We start from the raw sequence: 23,193 nt of genomic DNA, 5'->3' as shown, positions 1-23,193 counted from the left end.
CAGCGGCCCTCAACTTCGCCTCCAAAGCTGGCGTCACAGTGGGCTGACTGCCTAGAGGCAAGCAAGGAGGTGGGGGGTTGGCAGGAAACTTCAGGGAGTGGGGGAGGCTGCTCTGGCTCCCCCCAAATTCCCTGGTTCAACTGCTGAGACGGAGGGAGGGAATGGGAGGGAGGGGCTTCCCCTGGGGCAGAGATGCTGCTGGGCAGGAGAGGGGAGGGGACATGCCTCACCAAGGGGGTCCCACCAAGGATGGTGGATGGTAGAGGTGGCCCTTTACGGGCAAGAAGCAAAGGGAGGGGCCTGGCTTTGCTGTCACCAACATTAGGAAGGGCGAGGACAAGGATGAAGGTCTCTCCCAACCAGCCGCCCATCCAGCTCTCTTACCAGAAAGCGCCAGGAAGGCATTGGCCTTGTTGGCGCCCCGCGTGATGTAAGTGATGAAGTAGGTATTATAATCCGTTTCCACGAATCGAAAGGTGCTGGGGGCTTCATTGCAAAAAGCAGGGAGAGATTGTTTAAGTCCCTTTCGGGGCAGGAGCCCTGCACGCCCCCCAGCCCCGCCTGTCCCAGGAGAAGCCGCCATCCTCACTGGGGGCCTCGGCCCCGTCCTGCTTCTTTCCCTGCCTCGAGGAAGGAGGGGGGGCTTCTCTTTTGCAGGTGGGGGCAGGCTCAGCCACTGCCCTGCCCAGAGGGGTCTTCGCGCGCTCGCCAAGGGGGAGGACGGAGGAAGCCTCTTGTGGAGACATGGGGCGGCTCCCCCGGGGGAACTCGGGGTCACCAGTTGGGCAGGAGAGCGTCTCTTCCTCGCCAGCCCTGCGTGAAAACTCCCCAGTCAGAAAGGCCGGATGGAGGCTGGAGGGAATTCCCACTCACCAGCAGTCACGTAGTCCCCAGGCTGGCCCTGTTTGTTCAGAGCCATCTCTTGAGTCGTGCATCTGCCGTTCCTTGAAAGAAGAGGAACCGCATAAACCTTTGGGGCGGGAGGGCCGCCGAGGGACCCACTTTGGTCCTCTTTCGCGGACGCCAGCGAGGCTTGTCCTTATGGTAGCTCCCAAAACTTACTGGAGAACTCTAATGCTGTACTTCAGATTTCCATTTGGCTGGGCCAGCAATCTAAACGGGGGAAACGCCACACCCCTGCTCTGTCCAATAGGAATGAATAGAAGAGGATACCAATCATTGGCAATCTAGGAAAGGAGAAAGCAGGAGAATCTGTTAGCTTTCCAAAACCCAAATCCTTCCTGCCAGACTTGGCTAAACCTTTTGTAATGGGAGCCAACCCTTGCAGGACTGATGCTGTTCCCTAGTTGGGTCGTGAAAAGTCTGCCAGCCAGCCCAGAGAACACCTGGGACCCCACAGTCCCTCCTGGGGTCCTCTTCCAATTAGAATTGGGAGGAGAAGAACTTCCGTCCAGGATTCCCAGCTCTGACCCTTTGGTTATCGAAATTCCTCATGATGGGAACAGTCACAGCGGCACCCAGCCAGCAGACCCCAGCCAAGAGGAGGCTGCCCAGCAGAAGCTTCATGGCTGCAACTCTTTTGCCCCTCTGGCTGCTCAGCCCCTTTTATCCTCCGGAGGCTCCTCCAGGTGAATCCACCCTTGTCAAGGAAGCTATGGAAGGAGGACGGCATGGGCCATTGGCAGAAGCAATGGTGGCTGCCCTTCGGAACACATCCGGATGGGACGTTCCCTGCAGAGAGAGCTTCGAAGCATCACGTTCCCTCCCGAGCAGCCTGGATGGGGGTCACAGTCATGCCTGGAAGAAGCCCACTGAGCCCTGCCCTGCCTGTATCCTTTGCTCCCCAGTATCCCTGTTTGAGCTGCTGAGGACGGGTGGGACGAGAGCAGCTCTCTTCCTGTTCTGCGTGATGACCGCAACCTGTGGTGGGGCAGAGAAGTCCACTTTCCCAGGTGAGCAGCAGGCAGGTGAACTCTGAGGGCGGCAGAGAGCATCACTACCCTCTGGAGATGGGAAATAAAGCTTTTCCACTCCAAACATTTTCCTTCCATTTCAGTATCCAAGATTCTGGCCCTGGGTAGCAATGAGACAATGGAGTTTCTATGGAGAATTCCAGGCTTCCCTGGACCAGCTCGGCCCCAGGGACCCCTGATGTTCCAGGGGCCAAAGGTGTATCTATTGATGGGGGGGGCAGCTGGCTCCTGAATGTGACCCCTTCCAAATGAAGCCGCCCCCATTTATCATAAGACAGGAGGACTGTGCTGCAAAGGAAGAGTGCTAGGACTGGCACAAGGGGGCAAGGGAGCCCCTTTCTTCCTGACACTCCAGCTGTGGAAATTCCCCCACCTACAGTGGGCATTTCCCTGAGCTTAGCCCCTGCCCTGATTTAAGCCTGCCCTGAAGAGAGGGGCTGGGAAGGGCTGTCTCCCCCCCCCCCCCACAAGAGGGCCTGGAATCTCACTCAGCCTTCTCCCAACCGGTGGGAGAGGCTTGCAGGGAATTCCTGGGGAAATTGGACCCCCTGGGCCAAAAGGGAAGGGGGAAACCAGGTTGATACCGACTGTAAGATTCACTGTATTTTTATGGGTGTATTTGTTTCTGTGAAGCTATTACAATTATACTTATTTCACTCATTAACTCTTAAAGTAATCAATCGGGCAACGTAACTACTTCTCAACCAGTCTTTCCGGATTTTGCCCCTTCCAGGGACAGGGTGCGTTTCCTTGTTTTTCTGAGTTTGTGAGAGCATTTTATTTATTCTGAGATTAATGGTGGGCAAAGAGATGCTTCTGGATCCCCTTTGGTGTAGTGGTAGAAAGGCAGGGGACTTAAGAGGTTCTGCTGGGCTGGTGCCAAGAGAGGCAACGGCCCCCCAGGACTGCCAGGCTAAGCACCTGGGAGGGAGGGAGGGAGGACCACTCAACCCCGGGAGAGGCAAGGTGGCCAGCACAGCGGGGAGGGGGGACCCTCTTTGGAGAGGAATGAGGAAAAGCACACAGAACTGGTTTTTTTGCTGGGTTTTATTTACGCTTTTATTTGACAAACAAGGCTTGGCATTTGCTCTCTGGCTGGCACCTAGGGAGCTGCCCACGGGGCCCCTTTAGCAGAGATGGGGTCTTCTTCCTTTCCCAATTGGGGTGGGGGGTTAGCTTGTGAGGATCCATCCGTGCCCCGAATCTGCACTCCTTCACCTTGACCCTTTAGCAGGTTGCTGTGGAGGAGAGCAGAGAGAAGAATTGGTCATCCCAGGAAGAGTCCTTCTCTGATGGCCTAATGAGCCCTTAGTCTGGGCTTAGCATGGAAACATGAGTTTAAATGAAAGAAGCGTCTGTCCAGGTCTTCCCAGGAGAGCTTCCGCCGGCCCAGAAGAGGTGACCATGAAGGACCAAAGGGTTACCTTGCAGGACGCTGTGCAAGATCTCTCCAGTTATCCCCAGCGAGGTGGCAGCGGCCCTCAACTTCGCCTCCAAAGCTGGCGTCACAGTGGGCTGACTGCCTAGAGGCAAGCAAGGAGGTGGGGGGTTGGCAGGAAACTTCAGGGAGTGGGGGAGGCTGCTCTGGCTCCCCCCAAATTCCCTGGTTCAACTGCTGCGACGGAGGGAGGGAATGGGAGGGAGGGGCTTCCCCTGGGGCAGAGATGCTGCTGGGCAGGAGAGGGGAGGGGACATGCCTCACCAAGGGGGTCCCACCAAGGATGGTGGATGGTAGAGGTGGCCCTTTACGGGCAAGAAGCAAAGGGAGGGGCCTGGCTTTGCTGTCACCAACATTAGGAAGGGCGAGGACAAGGATGAGGGTCTCTCCCGACCAGTCGCCCATCCAGCTCTCTTACCAGAAAGCGCCAGGAAGGTGTCCGCCTTGTCGGCGCCCCGCGTGATGTAAGTGATGAAGTAGGTATTATAATCCGTTTCCACAAAGCGAATGGTGCTGGGGGCTTCATTGCAAAAAGCAGGTAGAGACTGTTTAAGTCCCCTTTGTGGCAGGAGCCCTGCAAGCCCCCCAGCCCCGCCTTTCCCAAGAGAAGCCGCCATCCTCGCTGGGGGCCTCGGCCCCGTCCTGCTACTTTCCCTGCCTCGAGGAAGGAGGGGGGGGGCTTCTCTTGGGCAGGTGGGGGCAGGATCAGCCACTGCCCTGCCCAGAGGGGTCTTCTGGCGCTTGCCTAGGGGGAGGACGGGGAAAGCCTCTTGGGGAGACATGGGGCGGCTCCCCCGGGGGAACTCGGGGTCACCAGTTGGGCAGGAGAGCGTCTCTTCCTCGCCAGTCCCGCGTGAAAACTCCCCAGAGGGAATTCCCACTCACCAGCAGTCACGTAGTCCCCAGGCTGGCCCTGTTTGTTCAGAGCCACCTCTTGAGTCGTGCATCCGCCGTTCCTTGAAAGAAAAGGAACCGCTTAAACTTTTGGGGGCAGGAGGGCCGCCGAGGGACCCACTTCGGTCCTCCTTCGCAGACGGGAACCTTCGGCAACGCCAGCGAGGCTGGTCCTTGTCTCCCAAAACTTACGTGGGAACTCTAATGGTGTACTTCAGATTTCCATTTGGCTGGGCCACAAATCTAAATGGGGGAAACGTCACACTCCTGCTCTGTCCAATAGGAAGGGATAGAAGAGGATACCAAGCCTTGGCAATCTAGGAAAGGAGAAAGCAGGAGAATCTGTTAGTTTTCCAAAACCCAAATCCTTCCTGCCAGATTTGGCTAAACCTTTTGTAATGGGAGCCAACCCTTGCAGGACTGATGCTGTTCCCTAGTTGGGTCGTGAAATGTCTGCCAGCCAGCCCAGAGAACACCTGGGACCCCACAGTCCCGCCTGGGGTCATCTTCCACTTAGAGTTGGGAGGAGAAGAACTTCCGTCCAGGATTCCCAGCTCTGACCCTTTGGTTATCGAAATTCCTCATGATGGGAACAGTCACAGCGGCTCCCAGCCAGCAGACCCCAGCCAAGAGGAGGCTGCCCAGCAGAAGCTTCATGGCTGCAACTCTTTTGCCCCTCTGGCTGCTCAGCCCCTTTTATCCTCCGGAGGCTCCTCCAGGTGAATCCACCCTTGTCCAGGAAGCTATGGAAGGAGGACGGCATGGGCCATTGGCAGAAGCAATGGTGGCTGCCCTTCGGAACACATCCGGATGGGACGTTCCCTGCAGAGAGAGCTTCGAAGCATCACGTTCCCTCCCGAGCAGCCTGGATGGGGGTCACAGTCACGCCCGGAAGAAGCCCACTGAGCCCTGCCCGGCCTGTATCCTTTGCTCCCCAGTATCCCTGTTTGAGGACAGGTGGGTGGAGAGAACCGAAGGGGGAGGAGCAAGACAGAGAGGGAGGGGCTTCCCTTGGGCCACAGATGCTTAGGGTCATGGCCTCCCAAGAATAGGAGATTGAGGGAGGCACTGCTGGATCCCAGGTGGGGAAGGATTCTGACCCCAGGTGCGGGTGGGCATTGGAGTTGGTAATAAAGATGATTTTGGTGGCCTCTTTTTCTTCCACACCCAGCTAGGCAATGACCAGAGGCAGCTGAAGAAGCATGCTGGCTTATGGGGCTTCCAGGCCCCTCCCACAAAGGCGAGCTACGACTGGGGATTGAACCCTCTTTCCATGCAGAAGGTTAACTAACCTGTCTTCAAGCCCCAGGGAATGGGGGGTCTTTTCCAGGGTTGTGTTTGGTGGGATTTATTTATTTATTTTTGATTTTATTTAATATAATTTGTATGCCGCCCTATCTCCGTAGGACTCAGGGCAGCTCCCAACAAATAAAGACAACCCAATAAAACATAAAATACATAAATATGCATACATGAAATACATAAATGTATAAATATATAATTTAAACATATGTTAAAACCCATTAAAATAATCAAAAAACCCCTCAGTCCAGGCTGGGCAATGTGAACAGCCATGTTTTTAATTCGCGGTGGAAGGTGTGAAGGTCAGATTGCCTTTCCCTGGGCTTTTCATCCCATCAGTTGAGGGGGAGTCTTGCTAGCCTGGGGGGGGCTGCCTGGGGCTGCCTGGAGGAGCCCCCCGGGAGGTGCCAGGCCTGATCCTGTGTCGAGAAGTTCAGAGCCTCGCAAAGTCCGGCAGCTTTTCTGCCCTTGGAATAAAGGACCCTCGGAGACTTTCGGCTGGATTGCAGTTCCTATATTCATTTATTCATTTCTTGTTTATTTATTGGTTTACTGGTTCCTTGGCCTGACTGGCACTGCCCAGCTCAGGGAGGCTCATGGAGAAGGACTTTTTTTTTTCCAGGGACTAACCTGAAGATGCCCCCAAAAGTTGCCCACAGTCAGCCGATATTTGGTGAAGGAAGGTTTGTTTTTGAAATAAACTCAGAAAATTAAGAAAATGCACCTCATTTTGTCCCCTTCCCTGGAAGGGGCAAAATCTGGCAACCGGAAAGACTGGTTGAGAAGTAGTTACGTTGCCCGATTGATTACTTTAAGGATTAATGAGTGAAATAACTTTAATTGCACAAGATCCTGCAGATCTGAAGGTCAAACATGACTTTCCCAATCGGAGCCGCATTTTATACACTCCGGGTTGTGCTGAAACCAGGGGCCTGGCTGGATTCGGTGCCCTTCAAGATGCCACCGTCCGTTGCTCTCCTGCTGCCTTAAGGAAGATGGGGAGCTTGTCTTTTGGGGAGAATGAAGCTGAAAAAAGGAGTAAGTCCCAAAAGGCTGCTTGGAGGGCACCTGCCTGGAGCTGCTGAGCTGTGGGGCAAGGGGGGGCACCCGTGGGTCAGAGCTGGCCCTCACCTTCCGGGGGACAGGGAAAACAGCCAATCTTATATGATTTTTTTTTCCCCACCTCCAGTTCCCCTTCTGGGAATTTTAACTCTTATTCACATTGTGCCACTTTTAATTTAATTCACACATGGGTGACAACAATGTGAGAACAGGACCTGGGATGCAAACTTCTCAAAGGCCCAAATTCTTGACTGGCATTTCCAGGAGAGCCCAAAGGCTGAGGAAGGAGGCACCTCCTTATTTCCCAGAAGGTTGGCATAGCAAAAACATCTCCACATCTGGATTGAAATCGGACCTTTCCCTTCATGGGATTGAGAGGGACCTGACCAAACTTTCTTCTTGCCCTGTTACTTTTTATCCTTCAGTCATCTTGCCCATATTTCACAATCAGTGCAGTTATTTGCTTGGGGCACACCTGTCCGATTCTGCTGGCAACCAACCAGCAAGGAAAGATACCTGATGGTTGTGTTAGTCCAGTTGTTTTCCCCTTCTGGCTTTGCTTTGGAGCAGCCTCACGCCCACGTTCTGCTGAACGGTCAGCAAGGGAGGTCAGTGTGTCTTGATCAACAAAGACGCAGCTTGTGGTGTTAGGAATATTGGCGTCCCTGCTTAAATTCCAGCCTCTGCAAATAAAAGCCAGAGAGTGTCCAGGGCAGCCGGCACCATGGGCAGAGCTGGCAAGTGAGTGGCTCTCTTCCTCCTCTGCCTCAGGGCTGCCACCTGCTTCTCTGTGGAGGGGCAGAGAAGTCCACCTGCCCAGGTGAGCAGATGCCCCTGAGGAGCACAGAGAGCATCCTCACCCTTCCGAGGTGGGAAATTTAGCTTCACTAAAATAAAAAAACTGGCTATCCATTCCAAGTCTTCTTCTACCTTTCCAGAAGTAAAACTGAGAAGTAATGAAAAGGCAGAGAAGCTGGGCATGTCCAGGCTCTCCTAGACCATCGGGGCCCCAGGAGCCACCAAGAATTCCTGGGGTCAAAGGTGGGTCTGTTGATGGGGGGGGGACTGGCTCCTGAATGTGACCCCTTCCAAATGAAGCCCCCCCCCTTATTGTAAGGAGAAGAGGAATATGCTGTGAATGAAGAGCAGTAGGACTGGCTGTGGAAATTCCCCTCCCGCTGTCTGTGGGCATATCCTCGGACTTCGCCACCTGCCCTGGTTTAAGCCTGTCCTGAACAGAGTGGCTGGGAGGGGGCTGCCTCCTCCTCCCACCCTGGGAAGAGGGCCTGGAAGCTCACTTGGCCTTCTCTTAATGGGGGAGAGTGGCTCGGAGGGAACCTCTGGGGAAATTGGACCAAGAGGTAAGCAGGGAAACCAGGGTGATTTCATCCCAGGTGTGTGTGTTGTGTGTGTGTGTGTCTTGTATGTGTCTTTGTTTCTGTGCAGCTGTTACAATTATAGTTATTTCACTCATTCATCCTTAAAGTAATCAACCAGCCTGTCCAGATTTTGCCCCTTCCAGTGCCAGCCCAAGCACCTGTGAAGGAGGAAGGACCACTCGACCCCGGGAGAGGCAAGATGGCAGCACAGGGAAGATGGGGCTGGGGGGGACCCTCTTCAGGAGAGGAATGAGGAAAAGCACACAGAACTGATTTCTTTGCTGGGTTTTATTTACGTTTTATTTGACAAACAAGGCTTGGCGTTTGCCCTCTGGTTGGCACCAAGGGAGCTGCCCACAGAGGCCCCTTTGGCAGAGACGGGGTCTTCTTCCTTTCCCAACTGGCTTGCAAGGATCCCTCTGTGGCCCAAATCTCCACTCCTTCACCTTGACCCCTTAGCAGGTTTCTGCAGAGGAGAGAAGAGGGAAGAATCTGTCATCCCAGAAGGAGGAGGAGGAGGAGGAGGAGGCATCTTTCTCTGATGCCCTGGTGAGCCCAGAAGTGGTGATGCCAAGGACCAAAGGGTTACCTGTGGGGACCACGGGCACAACCTCTCCTGTGATTCCTGCAGTGGAGGCAAACTCCTTGAATTTCGTCTCCAAATCCGAGGACATGGTTTTCTCTTTGCCTAGAGGCAAGCATGATGATTGAGGGGGTTGGGTGGGGGGGGGGGCTGCTCCGGCTCAGAGTTTGCTCCAAAATTCTCTGGGGAGGGATGGAGAGAACCGGAGGGGAGAGATCTAGAGGCCCAGGAGGGAGGGGCTTCCCTTAGGGCAGAGATGCCGGCGGCGGGGGGGGGGGCGCAGGAGCAGGGAGGAGAGGGGAGGGGAGGTGCCTCACCAGGAGGTACCAGCTGTTACCCCAAAGGTAGCGGTGGAGAAGCAAAGGGAGGGCCCCCGCTTTGCTGCTATCAGGAAGGGCGAGACAAGAGTCTCTCCCGACCAGCCCCCCCCCCCATTCCCCCATCCAGGCCTCTTACTGGCCAGCGTCAGGAAGGCGTCCATCCCCCGCTCGACGTAAGTGATGATGTAGGATTCATAGTCCGTGTCCAGGATCTGCATGGTGACCTGGCCTTCCGCGCAAAAGAGCGGCTGTTTAAAATCCCGCTCGCTCGCTCGCTCGCTCGCTCGGGCCAGGAGCCCTGCCAGCGCCGCCCGCTGTCCCTGGAGAAGCCGCGATGCTCTCCTGCAGGGGGTGGGGGGGGATCCTCCAAGGAGGAAGGACTGAAGCTCGCCACTTACTTGTGGTCTTGAATTTCCCCGCCTGCCCTTGTTCAGCGAACCGGAACTTTCTCGCCTTGCATTTGCCGTTGCTGGAAAGAACAGGGAACCGCGCAAACCTTTAGGGCTGGGGGTGGAGGGGCCCAAGCGAGCCAGCGTTCGGCCGAACAGCCCGGTCAGCTGTTAACTGGACCCCAGACCTCGTGCCAATAGTCCCAAGCGTGGAAGGGTTCCCTTTTCCTTCAGGCCTTCTCCCACCTACCTGTCCTCTGGCGAACGGGAGGCCAGGCCAGCGAGGGCATTAAGCCCCGAAAACTTACGCGAGATACCTATAGCTGTACGACAGACCTCCCTTCGGCATGGCCTTCAATGTATATTGGGGGAACTGTTTTTCAATGACAATGTTTGCCACAGGATGCCATTCCCCAGTCATCTGGAAGGAGAAACCAGGAGGGTTTGAAGGGCCTCCAAAGTCCAAATCCTCCTTGCCAGACCTGGGGAAGCTCCATGCCAGAAGCGGAGCCCTTCAGGGAAGGGAAGGGAGGGGTTCTTGCTTTCCACCATAAGAGGGTTCTGAATCCCAAAGACCCGGCCAAAAGAAATGGGGTGAAAATCTGGCAGTGCGGAAGAGAGGCAGCAATGGAGGCTTCTGCTCCCAAATGTGGGGAGGTACCCTGAGCCCAGAACAGCATCATCTCCTCTATACCATGTGTAATGAGAGCCAACCCTTGTAAGACTGATGATGTTCCCCAGTTGGGGGGTGAAATGTCTGCCAGCCAGCCCAGAGAGCACCAGGGACCCCACAGCCCCATCCCCTCTGGGGTCCTCTTCCACTTAGAGTTGGGAGGAGAAGAACTTCCGTCCAGGATTCCCAGCTCTGACCTTTTTGCTCTTGAAGTTCGACATAGTGGTGAAGTCCATTGCGGCTCCCAGCCAGCAGACCCCAGCTAAGAGGAGGCTGCCCAGCAGGAGCTTCATGGCTGCAACCCTTTTGCCCCTCTGGCTGCTCAGCCCCTTTTATCCTCCGGAGGCTCCTCCGGGTGAATCCACCCTTGTCCAGGAAGCTATGGAAGGAGGACGGCACGGACCATTGGCAGAAGCAATGGGCCCCGGGTGGCTGCCCTTTGGAACACATCCGGATGGGACGTTCCCTGCGGAGAGAGCTTGGAAGCATCGCCTTCCCTCCTGAGCAGCCGGGGGGGGGCGGTGTCCCAGTCATGAGGATTTCCCTTCTGCAGTCCCCTGGAAACAGAGCAGGCTGCAGGCTCCAATGCAAAGGTTTAGTCCAGAGGGCGCAAGAGGCTCCTGATGCCAAAGAGATGCTTTGCACTTAGTCTCATGCTTCCTCAAAGGTGTGCATGGATGATGTTGCCTAGTTTGGTAATGAAACATCTGCAAGAAAACATGGAAGCTCAGAGAGCACCGAGGACCCCACAATCTCCCTCCTGCGCCCCAACATTGGGAGGAAAGATGGGCCTCCATGGGGGGACAATGCCATTCCCCCTCCCTTCTTTGCCACATCCGTGATGGGGTCGAATCTTGCTTTGTGGCCCTCTTGGGATGCAGCCCAACTGAGCCAAGCATGGTCTCTACCCCCTGCCAGGCCTATGTTCTGAACCCAAAAGTCCCATGGTGTTGTTTGCAGGAAGGCAGTTTTCAGCCGGGGGGTGGGGGGGCTTTTTCTCCTGCTCTCCTGCTGCCCAAAATTGCTCTGGGACTCAGGGAACGCCACGTCTTCCTCCTCATTTGCGAGGGTTGGTTGGAGTTGCCTCGATCAGCAGGCAGAGTGACCCTGAGAAGGGCTGGATCCCATTGACTTTTCCCCTTTGGGGGACTGGGATCCCACCCCTCACAAGAGGCTCCCAGTTCACCCCTCTTTTCACCAGCCACCCGCATCCAGTGCCCACCTAGCTCCCTCCACCAGGCGGGGCCTGCAGGCAGTTTCCCAGGAGAAGCAGAAGTGGCCACCAGCTGTGGGAGGGCCATTTCGGTTAGGGTCTGTGCTGGAGCCCCTGGGGAGCTCTGGGGCTGGAGGGATCTGAACCCATCCTTGCCCCGTCCTTGCCCGGCACCTCACCCTTCCCCAACAGGGGAAGGATTGTATCATTGCCCCACATCTCCTTTGGGGTCAGAGGGTTGAGGTGCAGAGGAAGCAGTCCTGCCCTGCCAAAGCAGGGGTGAAATCCAGCAGGTTCTGACAGGTTCTGGAGAACCGGTAGCGGAAATTTTGAGTAGTTCGGAGAACCGGCAAATACCACCTCTGGCTGGCCCAAGGAGTGGGGTGGGAATGGAGTTTTTGCAGTATCCTTCCCTTGCCATGTCCACCAAGCCACGCCCACCAAGCCACGCCCCCAGAACCAGTAGTAAAAAAAATTGGATTTCATCACTGAGCTAAAATCCCGCAGGAACAGGCTGGGGTGGTCTGGTGGGCCAGCTATTCTGTTGCCCATCCCCCCTATTTTGCAGCCCCTACCTTTTTTAATCCATGTCTGCGGCTGCCCCTCATTCCCCCCCCCACTGGATCCCCTCCCACCCCCAAGCCACAGATCAAGATGGCCCCACAGGAAATAAAAGTCACGCTGGAGAAAGGAGTTGCATTTTCTGAGTCCATTTATTAAGATTCCTCCCTGGAATTTGAGCCAAGCCCAAAACATGCCCGGCTGTGGCCCCCGGCTGTTTCGAGGCCTCTACTCTGGTCACCTGCCTGGAAAGGAAAGGAGCCAGTGAGTAGAATCAGGGTGCTGCCTCCCCCTGTTTTTCATGCAAATGGGTAGGATTTGGCATTGTAAATGGGTGACCCATCTTAGAAAACTCACCTATTCTTCTTATTGGCACTTCACTGTGGAGGAGAAAAGGTCGCCGTTAATGGCGAATAGGATGAATACAAGATGCGTTGCAAGGAAAGGTAAAGTCTTAGGTCATCTGCCCACCAACATGACTCCCCCCCTCCCCCCTTGCATGTAGACCACCCATCTGCACCCATCTTTCTACATAAGACAGACTCCAAAGAGATTTCAAGAAGTCCATTCCCATGAATGGACTCTATTTAGATCAATCCATCCATCCATCATGTATCTCTCTTTATTTCTGCCTTTGAGCCAACTTCTTGGATAGATCCCTGCTGTGTTTGTGGCCACATTTTTCATTGTGGTTTGCCGGGAGGGAGAGACGGGGACCGTCCCAAAGTCAGCCCAATGTCTTCTATACTTAAGGCAGGACTAGAACTCAGATCTCCCAGTTTCTACTTTTAACCCTTCCACCAAACCCGCTCTCCTCTATTCGTTACTTTTCTGCTCTGAATTGCATTACCGGTTGGGTTTAAAACCACAATCTGATCTTCGCTGTAGCCGTGCCTTTTACATTCTTCTTTGAATTTCTGAATTATCTCTGGATCCTGAGTTACTGTCCGACCTGTGGGGACAGAGGCAGAGCAGGGGCGTGTGCTGAATGGGGAAGAGGGGAAGATTTCCAGGGGGAAGGGGAGTGGGGATGGCAGGGTTTCCCATTGTGTCAGGATTTTGCCAGATAAGTAAATGCTGGGCAGATTCTTAAGCCTTTCAGAAGCCCCGAGTTTTAACTTTTAGGGAAATGCATAAGGACGGGTGAGGTGATGACAAAGCCCAGCCTAACTCCTCCTTGCAGGGACGATGGGCCTTGGGACACCTACTGTGAAGTGTTGCGGTTCTGAAGTCGTTGTCAACTTTGATGATGGACATGACGAACTCGCCTAGGGCCTTCAATGACTCCACCGTCACTGTTGTATCATCTGCCAGAAAAGGTTTGGGACATGAGAGGGAGATTCAGGCAGACCCAACTCTAGCCAAGCTGCTGACCTTTTGGAAGTCAGAACTCAGCATTGGCTCATTAGGCAGAACAGTTTATCTGATAAGTCTCCAGACCGTTTCAGGTATATTACAGGGAACAGCAGTGCGTACCTATCAGAAAAGTAATTATTATAAAATCAAACTGCAGAAATTACAGTTTAAATATAGAAGCTAATAGTAATATTAACGTCCTTTAACCCTTTATAATGTAGTATTTTGAGGTGGTTAACGAAATGGAGGATGGACTTTTTGCACCCGGTCGGGCTCCTCGGAAGGAGGGGCAGCTCGACAGTCTGACTTTCCCCCTTGGGCTTTTCCCCCTTGAACCACAAAAATAGCAACTTGCTGCGTCCCGAACAGGTTGGGACCTTGTGGGAGGACATTGCCTTTATTTCCAGCCTTCAGGTTCCTTGTGTCCTCAAAGAATGGAGACGAAGACGACCCCTGTAGCTCATGTACAAGTGACAATCCAAGCTGCTTTTTCACCTCTCTCCCCCTCCACCCCCTCCCTTTTACTGGGACCCCCAGGAATCAGGGGAGTCAAGGCTTCCCAGTCATCTCTTTCCAATGGAAAAGATAGATAGGCAGGAAAGGCTTATATTTTGAAATAACATATGGCTTTAAAATATTTAGAATATATACTCTTTACGAAGGAGCAACTTCAGTTCTTGGAAGGTCAGAATAATGGAATAACACAGTTGGAAGGGACCTTGGAGGTCTTCTAGTCCAACCCCTTACTATTTTAGACAAATGGTTGTCCAGGCTCAAAAACTTCCAGCAATGGAGCAACCACGGTCTCTGGAGGCAATCTCCATCTCACGCTCTCAATCCGGTGACGGATGGACTTGCCCTGCAGTGGCCCTGGGGCCCCGATCCCTTTACGCGGACTGTGTCCCCAAAGGCCTGAAGAGAGGCGGTCCCAAGAGAGCAGGAAACCTGTTTAAGCTCTGTGTCCCCACTGGAAGAGATGCTATGGGGTTGCCCACCAGCTCCTGCCCAGCATCTGTTTGCTGGAGTTGGGGGCAAAGCCCTCCCTGGGGCCCAGTTTTCACGGGTGACCGAATCAAGTAGGTACACAGGGCAGCCCTTCACCAGTACAGACCACAGTGGCCGTGATATTTTCCATCTTCTCCTTTTCCGAACTGGTATGTTACTTTCTTACACCCGTCCGGCCTGCAAAAGAAAAGGTGGCGTGAAAAGGGGAGGCTGCCTGCCCTAGACAGTCAACAGTCCCACCGCTGAACATTAATCTGAACTGACCTATCGAGGAAGGCTTTCCAAGTTGTCCAACTGGGTGGGAAGCATCACCCAGCTACGGCCATCTGGCTTTCACTATCCCTGGCTGTGGGCTTCCCAGAGGCCTCTTTCGCCTCCCTCCATTTGGCTAAAGGCTTGTTGCTAAGGAAGCCAGATTGGTGAGCATTTCCAGCTGCTCGAGTTGAGTCCGGCTGCCCAGCCCCAGCCTCTCTTTCTGACATTTTAGTCTTTTGGGGCATCTGCCAGACTGGCGTCCTGCTTATTTGAGGCATTTCAGAGTCACAGCTGGGTCTAAGTATTTGCGTCAGTGGCTGAAGAACCCCAACAGATGCCTTCACTGTTCCTTCAAAGCTAGTTGGGCGTTCTCCGGCACTGGCATGGGGCTGTCCCTTACTTGAGCCTTGAGTTCACAGGACAAGCCCTGTGTGCTCCTCCTTCAAATTGCCTCAGAAATCCACCCTTCCAGCCTGCTGGGCGCTTGGGATGGCCTTGTCTAATGCACTGCAGTCGGTCCACAAGGGCTTGGCTTGAGCTAGGATACTTACATGGGGAGGAAGGCCAAAATGCTAAACACATCTTCCCGTGGTCTTGACAGGTCAGCAACAAATGCCGGCATGTCTCTTATCTGCTCTAGAGCGTCTGGTGAATCACACGCAACTGCAACACTCGTCCAGCGACCCAGATGCTGAAGCCGAAAGAGGGAAGAGGAGCCGCATTAAGTCTCTGGAAGGGACCAGCCTCCCTCCTGCTCACTTGAGGGGCTCCATTGAAGCTATTCCCACGCTTTGCAATTCCCGTTTCAGTCAAGGGAGCTGGTCCTGCCTTGCTGCTCAAGAGATAGACTGGGGGGCAAACTGTTCTCCCAAGCACCGAAGGCAGGACAAGAAGCAACGGAGGGAAACTAACCCAGGAGAGAAGCAACCTAGAACCAACCAAGCAGGGTTTTCCTGACAGTCAGAACGGCTTCTCTCCAGGAGTTGTGGGTGCCTCATCACTGGAGAGTTTTAAGAAGAGGCTGGACAGCCATTTCTCTGGAATGATAGAGGGTTTCCTGCCTCAGCAGGGCGTTGGACTAGAATTTAGATGCAGCCGCAACAAATAGCTCTCTCTGTGTTGTCCCAACAACCGAGGAGAGAACGCGAACACTGCTTCGGTTTGATTCGCTGCAGAAAGAGCGTTTACATGGGGCGGCTGCAGAAGCAGCCAGTGTCAAGCCAAGTCTTCTCAGTCACAGATTGAGGGAGATCTTCCCCAGTCTGGAGGGACCCCCTCTGGCTACCACAATCCCCCTGGCTGGTCCTTTGGCCGAGAGAGAGAATGGGGGGAGACCTGGCACAATTTACCTTCAGCGTTAGTGAATCTCTCACGTCAGCAGAGGCGATCCCTTTCCATATATGAGATTACAGTATTGGGGTCCCCTGATCAATCACCCCAAAGGAAGCCAGCCCTGCTCCAACCACCTCGGTCTACCTTATCGCTGGCTGTGGTCACTTCTTCCCATTCAGCCTGGACGAGGCAGCAGAGGGCGAGGCCCAAAGCAATCAGCAGGGATTTCATTTCGCTTGGTCCTTTCTCCTTCTCAGCCAAAGAATACTCTGAGACTTGGAGGCAGGTGACTGGTGTTTGCAGGGGCTCCTGCTCTTATAGAGCCTAGGGCCCCCCCCCGTGCCCTCCCCCACCCTTGCAGAGGCTTGCGTCACCTCCATCCAGGTGTGCAACCACCAAGATAATGGGGTTTTTCTTGGCTGGGCCCTGATGCCACGAGGGCCCCGGCTGGCAGGCTGACCTTACCCATTGACCTTCTCCAAACAGGGGAGGTTTGCGTTGGCTCCAGACCCAGTGGGCATTTGGCCTGCAGTCCACCCGGAAAGGTCTCCCTCTTTGTTCGGAGCTGGGCAACAAAGGTCAGTGGCTTGGCTAAAGTGCAACACTAACAAGATTGTGACCAGCTAGATGAGAAAACAGAGGAGAAGATGGAGTCAGTAGGTGTCCTCACTTGCTCAAGGTGTGATAAGACATCATGGTTAGGCTCAAATAATACCAACTTTTAGAAGATCAAGAGAGAAAGAGTATTGATGCTTTTGGCATTTTGTGTTCCTGAGAACACATGGACGTCTCAGGATGAAGTCAAGAGAGTAATGGACAGCAGAAGGTTTTAGTTTCCAAGGGTTTTCATATGCAGAATTAAGAGAAAGATTTGATGTAAGGCTCGTGTGTCCCAGAGGGGCTTTTTCAAAAGGAAACTAGATTTTCTTTGGTTTTGCTTCTCATCCAAGAAACTTTTTCAGTTCTGGCTGAATGGTGGGAATGGATGGATTTATATTCAGTCAGAAGTGAAGAAGTTTCTTGGGTGAGAAGCAAAACCAAAGAAAATCCAGTTGCCTTTTGAAAAAGCACTTTTGGGGCAACCATGACTGAGAATCTCCACAAACATAAAGATTCATTGATAAAATGGGGTACGAATTATTGCTATAGTATACAGGTGGACCAGTAGGAGACAATGTCTGCTTTGGAAGCCATATTAGGCCGGAAGCTTCCATGCTGCCACCTTCTCATGTGTGGGAAAGTAGGAGGGTTGTTGGTAGACCTCATAGCATTCTTCCTGTCGGTCAAGGTCAGGGCGATCCGGCATCTGGAGAAGGAGTGGTCGGAGGGCTGAGTCGAGATGGGACGGATGGTGATTGGAGCCTGTGATGGACTGATGGGGGCAGGGGATGGTTTTGGGGGGTTTGATTTACTGAGGGAAAACCCGGACCTTTCAGATTCGGGTTTTCCCGGAAGTGCCAGTTTACTTATTCTAGTAAAGAGAACTTTGGAAAATGCTTGCTTCTGCATCTTTACGCAAGGGACCGAAATTCCCACCCTGTTTTAAGTTAAGAGAGAATTTTCACAAAAAAGATAAACCTTTGGTAGGACACCAGAGAAGTTATCAGAGATGTATAAAGGTACTTCTTGTTAATGCTGGAAATATGAAAAACATGAAGAGGCACTTTAGCACACATGGTGGATTTGTGGGAAAGCAAAACAAATTGGAAACAAAAAATATAACGATGAAAAGAATTTTGAAGATTAATATTGAGATGGTCTTTCCTTCCTTCCTTCCTTCCTTCCTTCCTTCCTTCCTTCCTTCCTTCCTTCCTTCCTTCCTTCCTTCCTTCCTTCTCTCCCTCCCTCAACGAAAGATTATTAAAAGAAAAAAAACCATGTGGTCACTCAAGAGTTGACTCCTTCCTGGTGCCACATATTCAAAGAACAATACACTCCCCCATAACCCTAACCCCCATAACTTTAACCTTAAATTGTCTACCGTGAGGTCTACTGGGGACCTCACCCTATTCCCAAGAGGTCTGTAAGGGGCGTGCAGACTGTAAGCGCACCAGGGTGCCTTCCGTCCCTGTCCTACTGTTCCCTTTTATTCATACCCATTTCCTGTATTAATATCCAGGTTTATACTTATTCCTGTTATCTCGTACATGTTTGACAAAACAAACAAACAAATTGTGAGGGCCTCATGGCAAATGAGTCTGCAACTTGGATCAAGAAACCCCGGTTGCAGTGGTGAAATCCAATTTTTTTTACTCCTGATTCTGTGGGCGTGGCTTGGTGGGCGTGGCAGGGGAAGGATACTGCAAAATCCCCATTCCCTCCCCATTCCTGACGGAAGGATATTGCAAAATCTCCATTCCCTCCCCACTCCTGGGACCAGCCAAAGGTGGTATTTGCCGGTTCTCCAAACTACTCAAAATTTCCACGACTGTTTCTCCAGAACCTGTCAGAACCTGCTGGATTTCACCCCTGCCTGATTGTTATATTCACTCAGAGAACCTGGGACTGTTTCAGGAAGGCCAAGGGACTAGAAACCGCCTCCTGCGAAGAGAGTGAGCTGACCTTGAGAAGAGGAGGTGCAAGCAGGATATGCTCTGGACTCCAACCCCTCTCTCTGGGCAGCTGGGCAGCAGAAGCAGCTCCCTCGGGAGAGGCTGGGCAGCCCTTTCTCTGAGTGTTTGCTGAGGGGGTCCCCCCCACAACTGGAGGTTTCACATAAACCAGTCTCTGCCTTTGGGAGGGATGGGGAGCCCCAACATGCTGAGACAAGAGCTGTGTCCCACCACGCCCTGAGCCACCAGCTATGTGCTCAGCATGTCTTCACGCCACTTGTAGTCTTGCCTGCTGGGAAGCCTATCCTGTTAGAGAACTTGTGGGAACAGGAGGACCGGGGGGGGAGGGATCCCCTCCCTTGCTCAGGCGAAGGACGCTGCTGCTCGGGATGGGAAGGGAGATTTTGCAGTATCCTTCACCTGCCACGCCCACCAGGCCACCCCCACCAAACCACACCATGCCCACCAAGCCATGCCCACAGAACTGGTAGTAAAAAAAATTGGATTTCACTGGTCAGTTTGGCAAGGGCTCTGACCCCTCCTGAGGGAGGGCCAGGGTTGGCTCCCGGGGGGACCTTGCAGCCCGTGGATTCCCTTGGGGGACTGTGGGGAGGAGGGGGTGTCCCTGACTGAGGACGGAGCATTGGGGCTCCTCAGCGTGCTACTGCCTTGCAGCTCCTTCTTTGGGCTTCCCTGGGACTCCTGGAGGGGCTTCTGTCTGTGGTCTAGATGGGCTTTTGGGGGGCTTTGTTGAGGGGGGCAGGATGGCTAGTTTGGGCCCGCTAGGGCTAGGCCAAGAGATGGGCTGGGATTGACCCTGGTTGGGTCCAAAGGCAGGGAGGAAGAAGTGTGTGGCCTATTTTGTTGGTTTATTGCAGTTTATTGAAGGTTTCCAAATGTTCCCTGATATTCATCCAGCCTTTGCTCTCAGGTGGGGGGGGGGTGTATTAGGGACAGGAAGCCCCTGGTCGCCTCCAACTGCTGATCCTCACCTCCTCCTCCCCCTTTCAGGTTCATTTATTTCCTTGTTGGTTTACTCAATTTATATGTCGCCCATATTGCCTGGGGAATTTGGAAATTCTGGGTGGGGTAAATTCTCCGTGCATGTAGCTCTCAGTTTGGGAACCAGATCTCAGGATCAGCCCTTGGGGGGGGGGGGCAGGGCAGAGGGGGCTCAGAGGAAGGGGCTTCTCTGAGCTGGCACAGCAGGGAGGGATCTCCCCTCCCCCACATCTCCCGTGAGGTTGGAGAGCTGAGGGGCTTTTGCTGAAGAGGCAGTCCTGCCCTCCCCCACAGAGGGGGGCAAAAAGTCCTGAAGGAACAGCTAGTCCTTTAGCCCCCCCTCCCCCTCACCATTTTTAAATTCATTCCCTCCCCGACTGGATTGTCCCCCACCTCCATCCCATAGCTTAAGATCCCCCCCCCCCCGCAGTGCGGAAAAAAGTCCCACTGAAGCGAGAAGTGCATGAACTGAATCTATTTATTAAAATTTGCTGTTTGAGCCAAGTCCGAAACACGCCCAGCCACTTCTCCCGGCCGTTTCGAGGCCTCCACTCTGGTCACCTGCAAGGGAAGGAGGCGGTGAGTGGAATCGGGGGGTGGAGGTGCTGCCTTTCCCAACCTGGACTCCAGCCCCCCCACCCCCACTTTTCATGCTGACAGGCAGTGACCCACAGATGGTCAGCCGGGCAACCTCCTGGACATTGCCAGGAGCCTCCTCCCCCCACTCCTGAAGGGCCCCTTTGTGTCCAGAGCTCTGGAGAAGCGTCCTGCAGTCGGTGAAAGTGAGGGAGGGTCCGAAGGAGACCACCGGCTCTAAGAACTGGAATAAACCTACCTATGAGGAACGTGGGCACATCCCTGTGGAAAATGGAAAAGAGCAGGTTGAATGCGGGCACACGAGTGGCCCTCTGAAGGGAAAGGAGCCACCAGCAGGCACTGCCCCCCCTCCCCCTCCGAGGACTCCAGCCACCTGAAAAGGCAGAGAAGCAAAGCCCCCTCCTCTGCTCCTTGCCTGGCATGCCCAGGGGAAGGGGGAGGCCTGGGGAAAGCCAAGGTGTCAGGGTGCCACTGCCGTGCCAACAGCCCTCTCGGATCCTGCCCCCAGGGCTGCTGCTGGCACACAAAGCCCCCTTGGCAGAATTCCACTACACCTCTCCCCCCCCCAAGAAAACTGTGAAAGAAATTAATTTCAGCTGGCCCTCTCACTCGTGCAACACCTTGGAGTGGCACAAAATGGGCACACATCAGGTTGTGGTGGCGGCACCCATAACTTAATTGCCATAACCATGCCCTTGAATCTTTCTTCCCCCTGCTGGGGCCCTGGGTCTCCGTAGCTGCCCCCGAGTGCCTACCTTCTATGGGCAGGACGTGAATCTCTTCGCCTCCCAGGCCGTGTCTATCAGAAAAGGGTCTTAATTTCTTCAAGGGCTCCTGAATGTCAGACAGATCCCTGGCTGCGGAGACAACAGAGTCAGACCTGAGTGGGCCCTTGGCCTATTTCCACGGGGGGGGGGCAGAGAAGGTTTCTAAGAGGGTGAGGACCCCCCCCTCCTTGGTCAAGTCTCCCCAAAGGGAGGGGCTCCTCTTGGGAAAGAGGAAAGAGGGGCACAGCCCCGCTTGCAAGTGCCACCCTTGGATCGACTGGAATGGGGGCCCACCAGGGACTGAGGAGCCCCCAAGGTCCCCTGGCTACCAAGGGCCACCCCAGGGGCCCTCAGTGCTCTAAGCTGCTGCTGCTCTAAGAGGAGACAAGCCGGGGAGCCCAGTTTACGGGCACAGAGCAACTCAAGGGGACAGGACTATCCCTACAGAATCTAGACCCCCCCCTCCCCAAGCCTCTGCTTTTGAAGCTGAAGAAGAAACCGGGGGCCCCTCTGCTGCCCTCCTCTCTCCGGCCTCCATCACGGGCTTCCCACCCCACCCCCCACCCCGCACCCGGTAGACGGAGCCTTGCGGGTGATGGCTGATTTTGCAAAGGAAACCCAGGTTTATGAGCTATTTCCACCAATATTTCCCGCTGCTCCAAAGGGTTCAAACGAATGGTGGATGAATGGGACACGCAAACTCCGTCTGGGCCGCCCTTCTGTTCCTCTCTGGCTGAGATACCTACTCGCAAGCGTTGCCATTTTGCACTGGCCGTTCTTATTGGAAAGAGTGATGAGGTTGAGCATATAATTCTCATTCATATTCATGAATTCCACGGTCTTTTTGCCGCCTCTCCCTGTAAGAAGAAATGAAGCAACGGTAAATCGGGTTGGGTTTTTTTCACAGAAAGAGGGGGGGGGGGCAATGGATCCCCAGCTGGAAGCCTTTGAGATTTAGGTAGGAGATGGAGGAGGGGCGCTTCTCTCCTTGTCCCCTGATGAAGAAGTTGGGGTCTTTGGGATGGGAGACAGCATTGAGGGCATCCGAAGGGCCCCTGCCTGCCCACCTGCCTCAAGGAAGCCCCTCATGCCAATTAAGCTCCTCAGAAGGTGAAGATGCAGCTCGCTTGAGCCGGTGCTAAACTCCTTTGCACCCCAGAAATGAGAGGGTGCCCCAGAGTCCCCTCCTTTGCCATCCTTCTGGAGCCCGGCTCCTCTCTCTGTCCCAGGGCTCTTTGGGTCCCTCTTAGCTCCTCTGGGCAAGGGTGCTGGATCCTGGGCCCTGAGGTGGGCAGAGTGGACATTCCAGCCCCCGCCTCGTTCCTTTCCCAACCCCCACCAGGACCCCCGGTTCTTTGCCCGACGGGATCCCGTTGTTAAAAGCCAGCCCACCCCTTTCAATACGTACCACATGTAGTGGTGAGGACTTCATCTTCTCTCTTGAGCACTGGACGCATCGTCTTGCACCCGTGTGGCCTGCAAAATGATGCCAAAGCTTCTGAGGGCATTCTCAGTTCACTTGGCCTCTTAGGTAAACCACCTGCCCTCCCAGAGGGTCCTTCTGTCCCAAATAAGGGGGCCACCTCCAGGTTCTCCTGCTTTTCTCACCCATGGCCTGCAACCCCTGGGGACTATCGAAGGTGGCCTTGCCCTGGAGGCCCTTCCTTTAGTCCTCACGCACTCTCTAGAGGAGGGGGTTTCATCCTGGCCTACCAGACGGCCCTGATTGAGGGTGCTCGCCTCAGTCGTTCTCCCAGAGGCTGAGATGCCAGGAGAAGGTGCCCTTAAGGGCCCTCCGTCCTTCTTCCTTGGGGATCCCCCTGGATCTCAGAAAGGTCTGAAGAAACAACCCCGGCCCCAGAGCAGTTCCAGGCCTTTGGGGTGACTTGCTGGCTCCCAAGAGCAGCTCTGCTGGACCCCTGGCCATCTGGGCCTCATGGAAGCAGGCAGCAAACGGGGGCACTTACGTGGCCATCTCCATGGTCATTTTCAGTTCGTTCGTTGACTGTTGCTCAAAAGAGACGTGAGATGCCTTCATGTGGGGAATCATTTCCTTCATCTTCAGGCAGTTGGTTACTATCGCTCTAAGTATACATTTTCTTTCTACCTGGGGACCAAAGGCAGCGTTAGGGACCCAACTGGCATTTGCAGAAGGAGCATCTCCCCAGAAGCATTCGTGCCAAGGAGGCTGCCCATCTGTGGGCAAGAGATGCAATCCCCCTGACTGGGAGGCCCCCTCCCCCCCCCTCCCAAATGACTTCTCTGAGGATTTCATTTCGGTTAAAATGTGCTTTCTGGAAAGTTGCATTCGGAAAGAGTTGGTTTTATGAGAAATTCCATCCAAAAGCATATTTAGGGAAGAATTTTTGCACAATGCATTAAAAAAATCATCCCAGGTTTATTTATTTATTTGCCAATTTTGTTAAATTGAGGTCTCCTCCCAAGTGAGAAAGGGCCCCCGCTGCCCCCCGCTGAAGGGGGAAGCTGAGTTCCCGTGCACCAGCTCTCCCCTCTGTGCCCGAAGGGGGGCTTCTGATGCCTGGGTTCCTCTGATCAGGGGAGGGCCAGGGAGGGGCACC

At 54.1% G+C, this 23,193-nt stretch overlaps 2 protein-coding genes across 2 annotated transcripts; both read right to left on the bottom strand.

Annotated features, from left to right (window-relative positions):
• Nucleotides 1–8,404: 8,404 nt before the first annotated feature.
• On the bottom strand, nucleotides 8,405–10,267 carry LOC139325635 (epididymal secretory protein 4-like). The gene is made up of 6 exons (XM_070955567.1): nucleotides 10,172–10,267; nucleotides 9,610–9,722; nucleotides 9,311–9,381; nucleotides 9,049–9,141; nucleotides 8,599–8,697; nucleotides 8,405–8,475 (listed from the first exon to the last, which is right to left on the bottom strand). The coding sequence occupies exons 1-6, from the start codon at nucleotides 10,265–10,267 to the stop codon at nucleotides 8,465–8,467; spliced, it is 483 nt and encodes a 160-aa protein (XP_070811668.1). The 3' UTR covers nucleotides 8,405–8,464.
• A 1,640-nt stretch (nucleotides 10,268–11,907) lies between these two features.
• LOC139325789 (extracellular fatty acid-binding protein-like) lies at nucleotides 11,908–15,942 on the bottom strand. Its single transcript, XM_070955785.1, has 7 exons — nucleotides 15,841–15,942; nucleotides 14,916–15,055; nucleotides 14,216–14,286; nucleotides 12,957–13,055; nucleotides 12,599–12,700; nucleotides 12,106–12,128; nucleotides 11,908–11,993 (listed from the first exon to the last, which is right to left on the bottom strand). Exons 1-6 carry the CDS (start codon nucleotides 15,925–15,927, stop codon nucleotides 12,115–12,117), a joined length of 513 nt encoding a protein of 170 aa, XP_070811886.1. The 5' UTR covers nucleotides 15,928–15,942; the 3' UTR covers nucleotides 11,908–11,993; nucleotides 12,106–12,114.
• Nucleotides 15,943–23,193: the final 7,251 nt, after the last annotated feature.

This window comes from Pituophis catenifer, unplaced genomic scaffold (assembly GCF_029215685.1).
Source record: "Pituophis catenifer annectens isolate HBS135680 unplaced genomic scaffold, rPitCat1.0.hap2 SCAF_17, whole genome shotgun sequence".
Classification (NCBI taxonomy): domain Eukaryota; kingdom Metazoa; phylum Chordata; class Lepidosauria; order Squamata; family Colubridae; genus Pituophis; species Pituophis catenifer.
The sequence above is the reverse complement of the archived record's forward strand: the minus strand, read 5'-3'. Positions and strand labels throughout refer to the sequence as shown.